This window comes from Haliotis rufescens, unplaced genomic scaffold, assembly GCF_023055435.1.
Source record: "Haliotis rufescens isolate VD_foot unplaced genomic scaffold, xgHalRufe1.0.p SCAF_2, whole genome shotgun sequence".
Taxonomy (NCBI): Eukaryota; Metazoa; Mollusca; class Gastropoda; order Lepetellida; family Haliotidae; genus Haliotis; species Haliotis rufescens.
This window is the reverse complement of record NW_025963890.1, coordinates 14504210-14519105: the sequence shown is the minus strand read 5'-3', so window position 1 is coordinate 14519105 and position 14896 is coordinate 14504210. Positions and strand designations below refer to the sequence as shown.

The window sequence follows — 14896 nt, the reverse complement described above, 5'->3', positions numbered from 1 at the left end:
TTGCGACCAGGAGAACGAACCACCGACTTTCCGCTCTCCGGTCAGACACTCTATTCACTACACCACTGAGGCGTTGTATGCTGGTTAAATGATTAGTAGTAACGACACCAGCAAAAGCAGTTACAGTAAACTACGATTATAACGAACACACTTATAACGAACTGACGGATATAACGAACTTACTTTTTGGTCCCGACTACTTGCTGTGGTCATGCTGTATATGTACTTATAACGAACTAAAATTAGTAGTCCCTTTTGAGTTCGTTATAACCTTAGTTTACTGTATAGTTCAGTCAGTAAGTGTAAAAGCTTTGCGAGTTAGTATTACAGCATTAGCTTTACGAGTTAGTATGGAATTTACGTGAAATAGTATTTTAACAATTTCTGTACAGTTTTGCTGGATCACGTGCATTTGACAAACACCTGTAGCAAATATAATTATACATTACAAATAGATTCAAAAAGTGTTTGATGATTCCAGATGTGTCTAAGGCGCCGCAATCAGTATGGATGTAACTCTAAATAATAATAAAAACACCTTTACAGCGACATAGTACCACGTAGCTTTTAATATAAGACAGCTACACCATAAATCGCAAAGAACAATGAAGAACGAATTGCGGTTTATTTCACGATAAAACATTGTTCTGTCATGGCGTCATTGCTGGAGATTCGAACATGCGCTCTGGACTTCATGACGTCGTATAATGGACGAGGTTATTTTCGAAAGGGGAATGTCAAGTAGTTGTTCCCCATTGATGTAGCCGGGCTACCCACATAAAAGCATTGGCCGAGCGATCTCATTCAAACGACGGAGAGATAAGATAATCGGTATATGGAGAAAAGGTGAGATAAGCGACGTGGACATTGTGAGAATATGCTGGAAATACCTACCTGTGCATAAAAAGGACTTGTCCAACATTGCCGAGGACGGATTCTATTGAGGGAGTAATCATTATTCAAACACGGGTATATATTTTTGAAGCTTGTACATTTTACCATCATCCTTAAAGAGGCTGTACATAAGGTTGATATCTCATATCATGTTTCATTCTATCGTCTGGTGAGTGAGTGAGTGAGTGAGTGAGTGAGTTGGGTTTAACGCCGCTTTTAACAGTATTCCAGTTATATCGCGGCGTGTCAGGTCACAGACGTTTACCACTTCGGTGAAACCCACGAGCACGGGTATGGTGCTGACAAACCTAGAAACATAATCGGGGCGAACCGGGATTCGAACCCGCAATCATAGGTTTCTGGCGTGCCCAAGGGACGCAACTCTGCACAGCGAATCGCGACGCCTTAGACGACTGGGCCACCCGTGCCCCCTATCGTCTGGTGAAAAACATTTGTCATTGTTTACATACCTTTGCTGATACACAGATACCGAATGACTAGTACTTAAAGGCTATTTTGTATGATTGGTTTGTTGTTTAACGCCGCGCTCTGCAATATTACAGCTATATGACGGCGGCCTGTAAACAATCGAGTCTGGAACTGACAATCCAGTGAATAATATCACGAGCATCGATCCACGCAATTGGGATCGATGACATGCATCAACCAAATCAGCGAGCCTGGCGACCATTTCCCGTTAGTCGACTTTGACGACAAGCATGGGTTGCTGAAGACCTATTCTACTCCGGAATCTTCACTGGTCTATTTTGTATGATATGACCCAGTCTATGTGGGGTAACATGTATTTATTGTAAACTGCGATTATAACGAACACGCTTATAACGAACTGACGGATATAACGAACTCACTTTTTGTCCCGACTATTTGCCTTAGTTATGCTGTATATATGCTTATAAGGAACTACGGTTATAACGAACTAAAAATAGTACTCCCTTTGAGTTAGTTATAACCGTAGTATACCATGTTCTTCCAACGGCATTACTTCATGTATAGTGGTATATCAGACATCAACATGAGGTCAGTTATGTGTAGATGTTACCAAAATATACATGGAGTTTCGAAATATATGCAAATACGGGAGGCATGCTTAACACGTTTGCAGGTGTATATATCTGTATATGCATGAAGCTTTAAGTCCTGTCACCATTAAACATTGATAGGTGAGTATTGATGTGATTCCGACGCAATGCAGAGCCCCTTCTGGAAGGTACTAATACATGACGAGGTAGAGAGTAAGTACTTATCCCAGAGCACAAAATGTCATCACCCCGTTTTAATATGCTCAACGTATACAGTATGTAACATACTCGAAGTATACAGTAATTAACATACTCGACGTATACAGTATCTAAAAAGCTCGACGTATCCAGTACATAGAATGATTGACCTATACCTATATAAAGGTTCGACGTATACAGTATATACAATGCTCGACGTATAAAGTATGTAAAATGCTCGACGTATACAGCATGTAAAAAGCTCGACGTTTACATTATGTACAATGCTCGAGGTATGCAGTATGTAAAATGCTCGACGTATATGGTATATACAATGCTCGATGTATAAAGTATGTAAAATGCTCGACGTACACAGTATATACAATGCTCGACGTATAAAGTATGGCAAATGTTCGACGAATACAGTATCTCAAATTCTCGACGTTTACAGTATTTAAAATGGTCTACGTATACAGTGTGTAAAATGTTGTACGTAGACAGGCTTGCTGACTTAATTGAGTGTCATCGTACCCGACACCATGGAACGTTTCTCACAATGTCGATCACAGATTGTCTGGTCCATACTCAATAATCTACAGTCAGCTTTCATACAGCTGAATATTGCTGAGTGTGGTGTTAAATAACAAACAAGCAACTTTAAATTGTAGAACTACTGTTTGTAAGCGAGAGACCATTTGCCTTGTTTGTTTGTTTGTTGTTTAACGCAGCACTCAACAATATTCCAGCTATATGACGGCGGTCTGTAAATAATCGAGTCCAGACAATCCAGTGATTGACAATATGTGCAGCAATTGGGATCGATGCCATGCATCAGCCAAGTTAGAGAGCCTGACCACCCGATCCCGTTAGTCGCCTCTTACGACCAGCATAGTAGCTTTTTACGGCAAGCATTGGTTGCTGAAGACCTATTCTACCCAGGGTCTTCATGGGTGATATTATAATTGAACTATGCATGCTCTTTACATAACATATGCGTGTAAAATCACCACACTTACATTCAGGTCGTATTTTCCCATTACCTGGGCCCACTTGCACAAAGCGATCTTAGCGCTAAGATGATCTTAACTCCCATACTTTAACATAGGCTTGCAATAGTCTTAGCGCTAAGATCGCTTTGTGCAAGTGGGCCCAGGTATCGCCTGTAGTTTCCCCGTTTCTTTTATTTTCAACATAGTCTTACAGTTACAAATGTAAGAGAACCCAGACTGCAGGCATGTATACAAACATTATTGGGTGTTATATAACACCAGATGTTGTAATCAATACTCAACAGTAACAAACCGTAGCAACATAATTGCTAGTGTTTAAACAATTTCTTAACAACTAAACAAATTCCATTTGGCGTAAACATTATAACAAGAGCGGTAAAAACATACACTAAAGGATCGGTGATGACACTATTGTTCGCAAAATGAAGCTGTTGCCTCAGATGACAAAAATGCATAAGCTTTTAGAATTCGTGTTTGCAAGCTGGGACCATGTCAATTTACAATGCATTAATCATAATTGTACACGGGGGACATATTGACATGGTGTATTGCAATCTGCGTGGGACGATTTCTGCAAGCGAAGTAGACATTTGGGATTCCACACGAAGTTGTTTCATTTATCAAAATATGCCTGTGTTTGTTTGAAGGGAACATGGTCTTCACCGACTTTTATGATCCTAACATCCTGTTATCTGGGCCTAGGCTAAAACACCCTTGAGCCGGTGTAGGAGGCTCAGATGACTCCCCAGGGCCCAAACGACTCCTCCAATCTCATTAAAATCAGATCTTAGTTCTCGCTACCGCTAAACAAAGATCTGAGGACATCCCATTGGGGGTCACGTCAGAACGACCTTTCATCCGACCAATCAGAGCGTCGCTTACCAGATCATGAAAGTGACAGTCGGAATGTGATTTCTAATCATGCAACCTCGAAAACTTTAACACGGGGTATTCCGAACGATCGTTACGTGCTTAACGACTGAATCCATACAATCTAGACCATATTTTAGCCATTCCAGAGTGCTCTTTTGTTCAGGTTTCAAATTTTTAATCGAGAATTTGTGAACATACGTTTCGAGACGTAGTCGCCAATTTGAAATTAGTGCCGTAAAGCACGAGAAAGCTGCCTTCTGATTGGCTAATGTCGACTTCTTGTCTGTCATTCCATTCGTCGTTCAAAGTTCGTGCAAGGTCGGTCTGACGTGACCCGTAATGGGATGTCCTCAGATCTTTGTTTAGCAGTTGCGAGAACTAAGTTCTGATTTTAATGAGATTGACGACTCCCCAGTCGTAGGCTCAAATAACTCCCCCGGCTCAAATGACTCCCCCATTTGTTTTGAAGAATACAAATAATGTCTGTAATATTTTTGAGGGGATTGACTTGGGCCTCTTACACCCGCTAGGCCTGCGAGCTGATTGGGTTATACTACCAGCCGGGTACAGAATATACGCGTTTTGTTAGTTGTGGGCGCAGACCTGTTTTGTATTTATAATCCCGGTATGGATTCAAAGTTAGCCAAGAGTAGTGAGTGAGTGAGTTGGGTTTAACGCCGCTTTTAACAGTATTCCAGTTATATCACGGCGTGTCAGCTTAATGAGGGAGGAAAGCCCGAAGTGATGCAGGTCTCAGACGTTTACCCACGAGCACAGGTATGGTGCTGACAAACCTAGAAACCGCGATTCGAACCCACAATCATAGGTTTCTGGCATGCCCAAGGGACGCAACTCTGCACAGCGAATCGCGGCGCCTTAGACGACTGGGCCACTTGTGCCCCCTTTAGCCAAGAGTATGGCTAGTGGGGGCGTTTCAGGTAACCTTGATATAACATCAATTCTGTAATGTTTCTATGATATAGTTTCTTTTTCAATCTAAGGGGTGCAACTCCCCCCACCCCCACCCCCACCCCTCAAAACACACACCCCACCCCACACACAGAAAAGGTAATATTTTAAACAAAGAAATGTCTCACGAAGACATAAATGAAAATAACACAACGCGAACAGTAAACGCAAGTGCAGAAATAGCATGTTTCACATACCGTTTCTACCTTCAATCCTACTCACTCGGAGGAAAGGACAATGTACAAACGGTCATTGTTTAATTGTGGAAAGGAGCATGTTGTTACGACAAGCATAGTCGCCTTTTACGGCAAGCACAGGTTGCTGAAGGCCTATTCTACCCCGGATCTTCGGGTGTCTTTTGCAATATGTCCACAACGTGTATTCTTGGAATCTCCCATCGCTATCTACTTGCACAAAATATTAGGAAGTGTTAGTAGTTTTATAGTCAGCGTAATAGTAAAAACTGAAAATATAAGAGCTCTGACTAGGAACATGAGACAAAGTACTGTTCTATCAGAATGAAAACTAGATATGCACACAGTAACTGAGGCTGGAAAGGAGGGGCAAAGGAGGGTGTATGTTAGGGCTGATCATTTAAGATGGGATTATTGTCTGAGACGGATTATTTTTTTCTGTCAATGTTTCAAGCCAAACACTTATTTTCAGGTGAAACCACACAATTTCTATGACCCACGACACAATAATCAGAACGCCATGTCTGTCCTGTGAACAACTGTTTCCTTTAGAAACATGAGGAAAGAGCTCCTCCGTTTTCAGGAACACAGTTTTCATGCCAAATGTTCAGCACATATTTTAGAATTATACAAATCAGATGGTCCTCGTCATACTCTGCCCCTTCGATCTTTCTGACTCTAAGCATGACATAACATGGACATCTCCTAGCAACTAAGGGGAAGGAGATTGGGGTGAAAATGGAGATACAAAATACCAATAAGTTTCTACCTTCTACCGTGGTGTTCAGGTATTATTTCCAGGTGTCCACGCACAGATTCTCCATCTCCATATGCGGCTGTTGCTGTTGCCGTTGCTGTTGCTGTTGTGAAGGTGCAAGTGCAGTTCACCTTTATTTGAACAAGGGCTATCCCTATCACCTGCACGGCCTTCTTTTCTTTGTTGAAATATGCTGAAAAAACGAAGAGGTCTTTTCCATCTCCAACAGGCTGCCATTTTGGAGTAATCGGTTGTATCCCTGTAGAAACTGTCTGTTTCCGTGTAGAAGTTGTATTTGAACATGTTAGAAAACTTGTATTGTTGTTTCCTTCAGAAACGTGATATTGGAACAAGAATCCCGTGGGAATGTTTGCACTGAAGATATAGAGAACGCAGTACAGGATACCACAGACCAAAAGAATAATTCCAATAAAAATCCTTTTCGATTGAAATGAGGACCCTGTCGCCATAGTAGTCATGCTTTAGTGAAATACTACCAAACTGATAAGTTAAAACGGGGAAAGAAATCAGTAATTCAATATTCAGTGGGCGGAGCAATAATCAGAGGGGTGTTTTATATTGTGACTGAGACATTTTGGAGATCTTCTCGGGTTCGTCACACACGATTCTAAATTAATCTTTGATCCACACAATATACATTCTTGATCTCATTCCTTATCCGGACAACCACATGCAAGTGGACGATATAGGATGACCGATAAGATAATTCTTTTGACAATACAATTTAGCCATAGTGGCTGACAATAACTGCTAATGTATAATCTTTTTGTAATTCATTATTTGTTCTCTTTCATGACATTTTTGGTGTCGTATCATGAACAAAATTTTAAAATGTATGACGAATAACATTCATTCACAGTTAATCATTGACAACGCTTGACCATTAAGGGGTATGGCTTGTAAATCCAACTCAACGCTGCGGCGACGACCGCCCCGAGACACCAACAAAATGCGCCCAATGCCAATCAATTGTCTCGGGAGTGGAATATATACCTGTAGGCTTTGTTACACAGTGTTCTTTGCTTGGTAATATGATCTCCAGGTGCACCATCCCAAGGCTCTCTGCATAAGGATTTTGCATTTTGTAACTTGAAACTCCACAATCTCTACTCAGATCCGAGCACATTCTAACCACTAGAGGATTTAGTATGTATCCCAGATACAACAGTATGCGGAAAGTGGCGATATCAGTTTGCGAAATCGCGAGAATATTGTTTACCCACAGCTGAAATATGCCCCTGGCGTTGAAAGAACATTGTGAACAAAAGGTGACACGGTTGTTTATCCAAGATACTACCCAGGCAACCCTTGAGGATATATAAACTGCTGTGGTTGTTAGTGCAAATATTTCAAGGCAAGTTGTTTGTTTGTTGTTTAGCACCGCAACCACCAATATTCCAGCCATATGGCGGCGGTCTGTAAATAATCGAGTCTGGGCGGAACAATCCAGTGATTGATATCAAGAGCTTCAATCTGGGCAATAGGGATACGGTGACATGCATCAACCAGTCACTGAGCCTGACCAGGCGATCCCATTAGTCGCCTCTTACAACAAGCATATTAGTGGGGCGGTGAAGGCTAAAATTGTGCACTTTGGGTTAAAAGCACCAAACTTGACACACTTATACTTGAACCATTCCGAACATTTTTGGATATGGATCCACCTCAGCAGAGCCCCCTGGTGGTAGAAAATCCAAGATCCCCGCCATAATGGCTGAACTCTCTAATGATATCAAAATATACTCAATATATCATACTTATCTGATCCATCTATACATATATCCATAGTAATGCATGCGGAATGATTTGCATATATAATTTAGCTGTATATAATTAAAGTATAGTTTGCAGCGACCCCTGGTGGTAGACAATTCAAGATGGCCGCCAGCATTGCTGAAATCTCTAATGATAACAATCTATGCTCAATATATCATAGTTATCTGGCCAATATGAACAAACTATCATTGTACTGTTTTTTTGCAGTAATCACAACAATCCTGTATATAATTCAAACCTAGTATGCGGCACCCCCTGGTGGTGATGAAAGTCCAAGATGGCCGCCAACTTGGTTGAAATCTCCAATGACTTTAATCTATACTCATTATATCATAATTATCTGGTTAATTCATACAATTTATCACAGTATCTTTTTCAGGATCATTTGCAACAATGCTTTATATAATTCAAATCTGGTCCGCATCGCCCCCTGGTGATGACGAAAATCCAAGATGGCCTCCAATGTGTTTTAGTTTTCAGAAATTATCTATTTCTACAGCATATATAGATATCATTTGATATCTTTGGACTTAGGATAAGTTGATAAGTTTTGATATGATGAAATATTTTTAAATTACATTGTATCATTAATATGAATTGTGTATGATCTATTGGTATGATGGCTCGGCATATTATTTTATGAATTGTCCACTGAGAAATATTCTACTTAGTTTTTTTAGTTTTTTATATGTCATGTTCTAGAGAACAACACAATGAAGGCATCTTTTCCTGAACAAAGTGAACTGTATCCATCATATTAGATCACCCCAAAATGACTCATAAACATCTGGGAATGGATTCATATCTTAAAAACAGGAATATATGTGTAAGTGTTATTGACATTATTGCCATGAACCTATATCAACTTACTTCCTACTTAAGTATGACCAGGAATATCGGTACAATGTATGTGTTTACAGTTCTATTATTCAGTTACAATGAACACTTTACTTTAAGGTATCACATAGCACTGTACTCATGACCGGCTGTGTAAAGTTTACAAAGGTTTGCAAGACTTCTAACAGGTGTAGTGTTAGTTTATAACACTTCTTTATGCCTGACCAAGTGTTGTCCACTTGGGTATCTATATATTACTGCATGTCCTCTCCCAACTCCTGACTACAAGATTCATACAAGTTTGTCAAGCACCTGTCCCCATACATGCATTGGTACTGTCTTAGAGCTGCCTACTTTGGGTTGAAATGTTGTCAGATGTCTGAGATCTTCACGAACAGAGATTTTGCTTTTCATTGACCTTCCGAATAAACCAGTGAGAACGACAAACCGCTCAAGAATCTGCAATGTGTTGTCAGAGATATCTGCTGGTGATGGGAAAGCATTGGTGACTTCAGGAAATACTTGACACGTATTCCAAGCATATGAACCAGTGAAGGCATGAAATAGTGACAATGTCTTTGAATTCCGTAGGCCTCTAGAAGACAACTCTCGGCTGTTTCAATCAATCCAACTGCACCTCCATCTCCTTTCATACGACTATTGAATTGTTCATGTGTCTGATCTTGTGCCACACCAGAGAATGTCCGTTTAGTCTTGTGTGTCACTAATCCACCAGAACAATATTCCTGGTACAGTGGTGCGTGTGTTCTACTGTAAGAGGGACATATCTGTGAAATGCAAGCCATTAATATGACAAGTGATACTGCAAACTTTGGGAAATCTGCTTTTTGAATTGCACCCACCAGGCACAATATACAAAGTTCTTGTTCAAGAACGAGGGACCAGTAGTGAAACGGGCTGAGCGGCTTACTTCGGTGCAAACCAGTTTCTGAAAGGATATTCTGTGTTTGCTTGCTTCTTTTTCCTTATATTGCACATATGCCTGATGTTGTAGCAGGGTGGGTACTCATGATGTAGGAATCAGCAAATCTGCCCGAGGCAATTCCAGCAGCACAGATTGCAGTTTCCATATTCTTCCTTCGGCGCAGTTTCTGAGAATACTGAAAGCAACTTTTTCAATATGCAAATCTACCAAACATGATAAGGAACTTCATCATATAATTCAGGACAGTTCCACTGTATTGTTTTAGTTATTGGGTATAATGGTTCATCCAAGGCGAGCACATGCATCTGACCAGGATTCAAATGCTTGCCGTAAAAGGTGACTTTGCTTGTCGTAAAAGGCGACTAACGGGATCGGGTGGTCAGGCTCGCTGACTTGGTTGATGCATGTCATCGATCCCAATTGCGTGGATCGATGCTCATGATGTCAGTCACTGGATTGTCTGGTAGAGACTCGACGATTATTTACAGACCGCCGTCATATAGCTTGAATATTGCTGAGTGCGGCGTTAAACAACAAACAACAAACAACAACCTAGTTTTTGTGTTAGCTATATTCCAGTAATATCATGGCGGGGGACACCAGAAATGGGCTTCACACATTGCACCCATGTCGGGAATAGAACCCAGGTCTTCGGCGTGACGAGTGAACGCTTTAACAAACTGTGCTATATCTGTTGAAATACACCAGACAGTCATGCTAAATGCACAAACCCATATTGTGAAATGTGTCAATAAGACCACGTTTTCTTGTTTATTAACAAGTCAGATGGGACTAGCATTGCTCGGTCTGAGCGGTGTGCTGGTGCGCCGATATTTCACGCTTTGAAGAAAAGATGTTCTGAAATAGTTTGGGATGCTTGAGGATTGTTTTATCATACCTGGTCCTTCAAATTTCATACTGACTAGAGCTTTCAAAGAGGCAGATACAGACTGTTTATGGCAGTCAGACGGAAATCTTCCCCTGAAAGTTTGTTTTCAACCTTACAGCATCTCAACATCTCTGTTGCTCGTTTAGTTAGCCTCAATGATTCAGAATTAAAAAGGCATGCTTCAGTGCTGGTTCAATATCTTTATCAAATTCCAATATGATATCTTTGCCTTGATTGTAATCTCTCAGAATTGCTGGCACTATTCGGTTCCAGTCTTGTATTGTGTTCAGTTACAGAATTTAAACAAAGTTTATGCAGTCTAATATTTTCCCCAGATCTGCTTTACGGAATACAGATTTTGCTTCAAATGAATGGATTTTACTACCAAAAGCTTATATATTCAGTAAAGCATTATTTGGAATTGTTTTATCGCCAAATTTGATTGAAATGATTGCAATGAACAAATGATACTGATACTGTGGACAAACATTTGACATTTTTTTAAGATTAAGTCATTTTGGTGGGCATCTTGGATTTTCTTCGCCACCAATGGGCGCTGCATATAAGATTTGGGTTGTATGCAACATTGTTGCAATTAATTTTTCCGTAAATTACTAAAATTGACAAAATAAGTATGATATATTGAATATATACTGACATCATAAGAGATTTTAACCATTTTGGCGGCCATCTTAACCGCCCCACTATCTAGTCGCCTCTCACGACTGTCACCATAGGTCAATTTTACCCATATCACGGTCGAGTGCCGCTATGTTCCCCGACTATATTTCCGACACCGCTCGGTAATCTCCGGTGACCGTTATTGTACTGTGTGTGATCATTTGGTGTTATAGAATTAGTGGCCAAACTATTTTTCATTCTTGTAATCTAATGACACTATCAAACCATGTAATGGCTGGATGTATGGTATCTGTAATATGTTCGCTATTATATTTTTGTATTGAAAATGTTTTTTTATTTATTATTTGCAAACATTAGGGGAATTGATATCTTCATTCAGATATTTCTCATGTATTTATGGTCTTGTTTTTTTCCATCAATAATTGTACATAGTTTGTTGTGAATATATCCGTTGGACAGCTTATGTTCAGCGCTTTATTTTGATACTTACATCTCTAGTTTTGATATAGTAGTTTGCTATTCCTGTTTTCAACTTGTTTTGAAACACGCGTTACCTCGTCGCCTCCGTCCGTTGTCTTCCCCGGCGGTCCTCGGCAGGGTGTCATCTCCGAGGTCCGCGCGCGAGGTATATATTAAGTTTGTAGGATCCGTATCTTCACCCTTATTCCTAAGACTCTACACTGGTCACACAAACCTAAACAGCCATAAGCTCAAAATTAAAAAACCCTCGTACAGGCCACTGTCCTCACTGTCCTATAGTGGAGGACATTAACCACGTCATTTTCAATGTAAACACTACAACATACAACGCAACAAACTCTTAAGTGAAATAGGCACACACATCACCACAAACTCCTCACTAATTCCTCCAACTATTACCACCTAGGCAATTATCTAATCAAACCCAAATTAAACGGTAGGATCTTAATGTCCAACCCATAAAAACATACATTTGCCAATGAACATTTTTTAATCATTCCTTCATATGTTTCTAGGTATGCCCCGAGTGCGAAATCGGCAACACCGGAAGCGCTCGTTAAATCTACATCATCATCATCATCATCATCACTTTATTCCTTCATATGATTATAGGTATGCCCCGATTGCGAAGTGGGTTCGGGGCTATGTCGATCTATATTCTGACTTAATCTGGTTGTACTGAACAACACTTAGTTAATAGGGTTTGTAATACTCAGTTTGGCTAGTATCCCGTGGCTAACCAACTTTCCCGTGATTTCTAAGCTCTCAGTAACTGGTGTTTGCAAAAAATAAGAAATATGTTCAATACCACTTAATATACCTATTTTCCAAGAATGCTAAATACGGTATGTGTGTATGTATGTATATGTATATGTGTGTATATGTGTATATATATATGTGTGTATGTATATATATGTATATGTATGTGTGTATATGTGTATGTATGTATATATGTATATCATGTGTGTGTGTGTGTGTGTGTGTGTGTGTGTGTGTGTGTGTGTGTGTGTGTGTGTGTGTGTGTGTGTGTGTGTGTATGGATGCAAAATAGCGCTAAGAAATGAAGCCTTTATATGTCTGTATTTTGGGCCACTGGCCTCTATACTGAATAAAATTATCTTGTCTTGTCTTGTCTTGTAACTGGTGTTTCTAATTTTCAGTTTTTCTAGCAATCAGCGGATAACCAACCTTCCCGGGATTGACTAGGCACTTATAGCAACTAGTGTTTCCAATAATCTGTTTTTCAAGTAATCCGTGGATAACCAACCTTCCCGTGATCAACTAACTATTTGGGAACTTTAGTATTTCTTTGTTCAGTCAAAGTGACGGAAACTTAAGTCGATTAAGACTAGTTGATTTGCAGACGTAATCGTCTATTTTTGTAGTCTAAGTGACTCATTTTAGGGAAAAGCTCTCGGTATATTTCCTCTTTGTTCCCTGAGCCGAGGTTATTCACTCACTTGAGTGTGGGGTTAATTGACTGGTTACATCCCATTAGTAAGACATCCCATTAGTGAGACACCCATTGTAAGACAGTGGAGTAGGTGGGATTAATTAAACAAACACAGCCAGTCTACCCACTTAACAATGGACTCCATGAACCAGTCTCCCGATGTACCGAATGCTGACGAATTCAACGACTACATAGTCACAAACTGGGTGGATTATGAAGCCAGATTCCCTCTTTCACTGTGGAACCGTCACCAGACATTCGGCCCAAGTACCAACAACAACCTGGAGGGTTTCCACAGTCGCCTCAATGCATCACTGAATCATCGTCATCCTAATTGCTACAGGTTCATCGAGATCATCAAGAAGATTGAGAAATCTGAGAAGACCAAGCTATCTCAGTTAGACCTAGGTGCAGCTCCACCAGCAAGAAAGCGTGTGTACAAGGAGATTGACAATCGACTTTCCTGACTGAAGGATCAGCTATCCCAGGGTGTCAAGACACAACTCCAGTTCGTGGATGCTGTTGGCAAACTTCTGAAGATGGATTAAGGTTGTGTCAGTGTGACAACCTCGATGTGAACTGTGATGTGAACTGTGAAATTAACTTTAACTGAACTCTAAGTGGCGAATATTTTAAAACAGTGGATTTAAGGGATGGATGAATTAAAATGTTGAATGAAATAAAGTAAAAGAGGGTATCAAGCATCTTGAGTCATTTCTTTTGTCTATAATAAGACAAGTCCATTTTCATTATAGGGGTTAATTACCTGATTAATATGTGCAACCAGGTATGCTATTGTTGTTTTAAGGTGTCTCACAAATGGGCTGTCTTACTAATGGGAGGAGACCAATTGACTCAGGTATTAATTTGTCGTAGCCGACTTAATTGGCAGTCGACGTCCTTGGTCCGTATTTTGGCAAAGTGTTGTTTCAGCTACTTTCCTTTTATAGCTGTAATACATTTGTTTGGGGTATCTTCCCAAAACGTAGACCTGCCAAAACGCAGACCCGTTAAAACACCACTCGTTATGGCTGGTTGCATCAGTAATTGGTACCCTGTACCCTTGATTAAGTAAAATGGTATCACCCATGCAACAAGAAAGAAAGCTGGGTAGATTTCGCAATTTTTTATTCAAATGTTACTTAATTGTCATTTATGATTATCAGTCATTTTCACTTGTTTATCATCAGTGGACCAACTGCATCCAGGTACTGAAGGGATGTCTTTTCACGGCGATGAAGCTGTTCCTTGAGTCGGACAAGGCGATCTTTCTCTCTGTAGACAACCTTCCTGGGTGGTGGTGCTGCTCCAAATTGCATCTGCGCTAGTTTCTCTCTCCGCAATTTCTACCTTCTGGATCAGTTCGATAAATCTGAAAATGTTTGGATGCTTGTGCTGGAGGGACTTGACGATTCTGGAGTGGGAACCTTCTAGGTTGTTGTTTGTACGGGGCCCTTGTGTCGCATGGCGATTCCACAGTCGAGGTGGGAACCGGGTATCGTCATCTACCCATGTCGTAACGATGTAGTCGTTCATGGCATCAGGGGACTGGTTCATGGCTTCAAGCCAGGCATCTTGGACCTCGAGAAGGAGCAGCAATGGCAGACCTGCAGCTCGTCGTATCCACTTGCGAACCTCCACATCTTCTTTGTATGCAACTGCAAGTCCTAGTTCTTGTGTTTTGCGCCATATTGCCTGACAGAAATGGAATAGACAGCCTTTTACATCAGTCTGAGGAAATACAGTCTGATAGAATTAATTTGTGATATGTGTGTGCGCAGATTGGATTTTTTTCAGTGCAGCTTTCAGTACAATTAGAATAAACAATTTTATAAACAACGGTATAAGGATCTATACCGAGACGTCGCCTTTACAGTATTAAAGAAGTTGTTATCCATAAATTGTGTCTATAATGTA

At 40.4% G+C, this 14896-nt stretch overlaps 1 protein-coding gene across 1 annotated transcript in view; it reads right to left on the bottom strand.

The window, feature by feature from the left end:
• Positions 1 to 6431, bottom strand: part of LOC124113756 (beta-1,4-galactosyltransferase galt-1-like) — a 35550-nt gene extending 29119 nt beyond the window's left edge. The window contains exon 1 of the mRNA XM_046474267.2: positions 5948 to 6431. Within this exon, the coding sequence (XP_046330223.2) occupies positions 5948 to 6414 (467 nt within the window). The 5' untranslated portion in view covers positions 6415 to 6431. The remainder of the gene's footprint in view (positions 1 to 5947) is intronic.
• Between the last annotated feature and the right edge of the window lie 8465 nt (positions 6432 to 14896).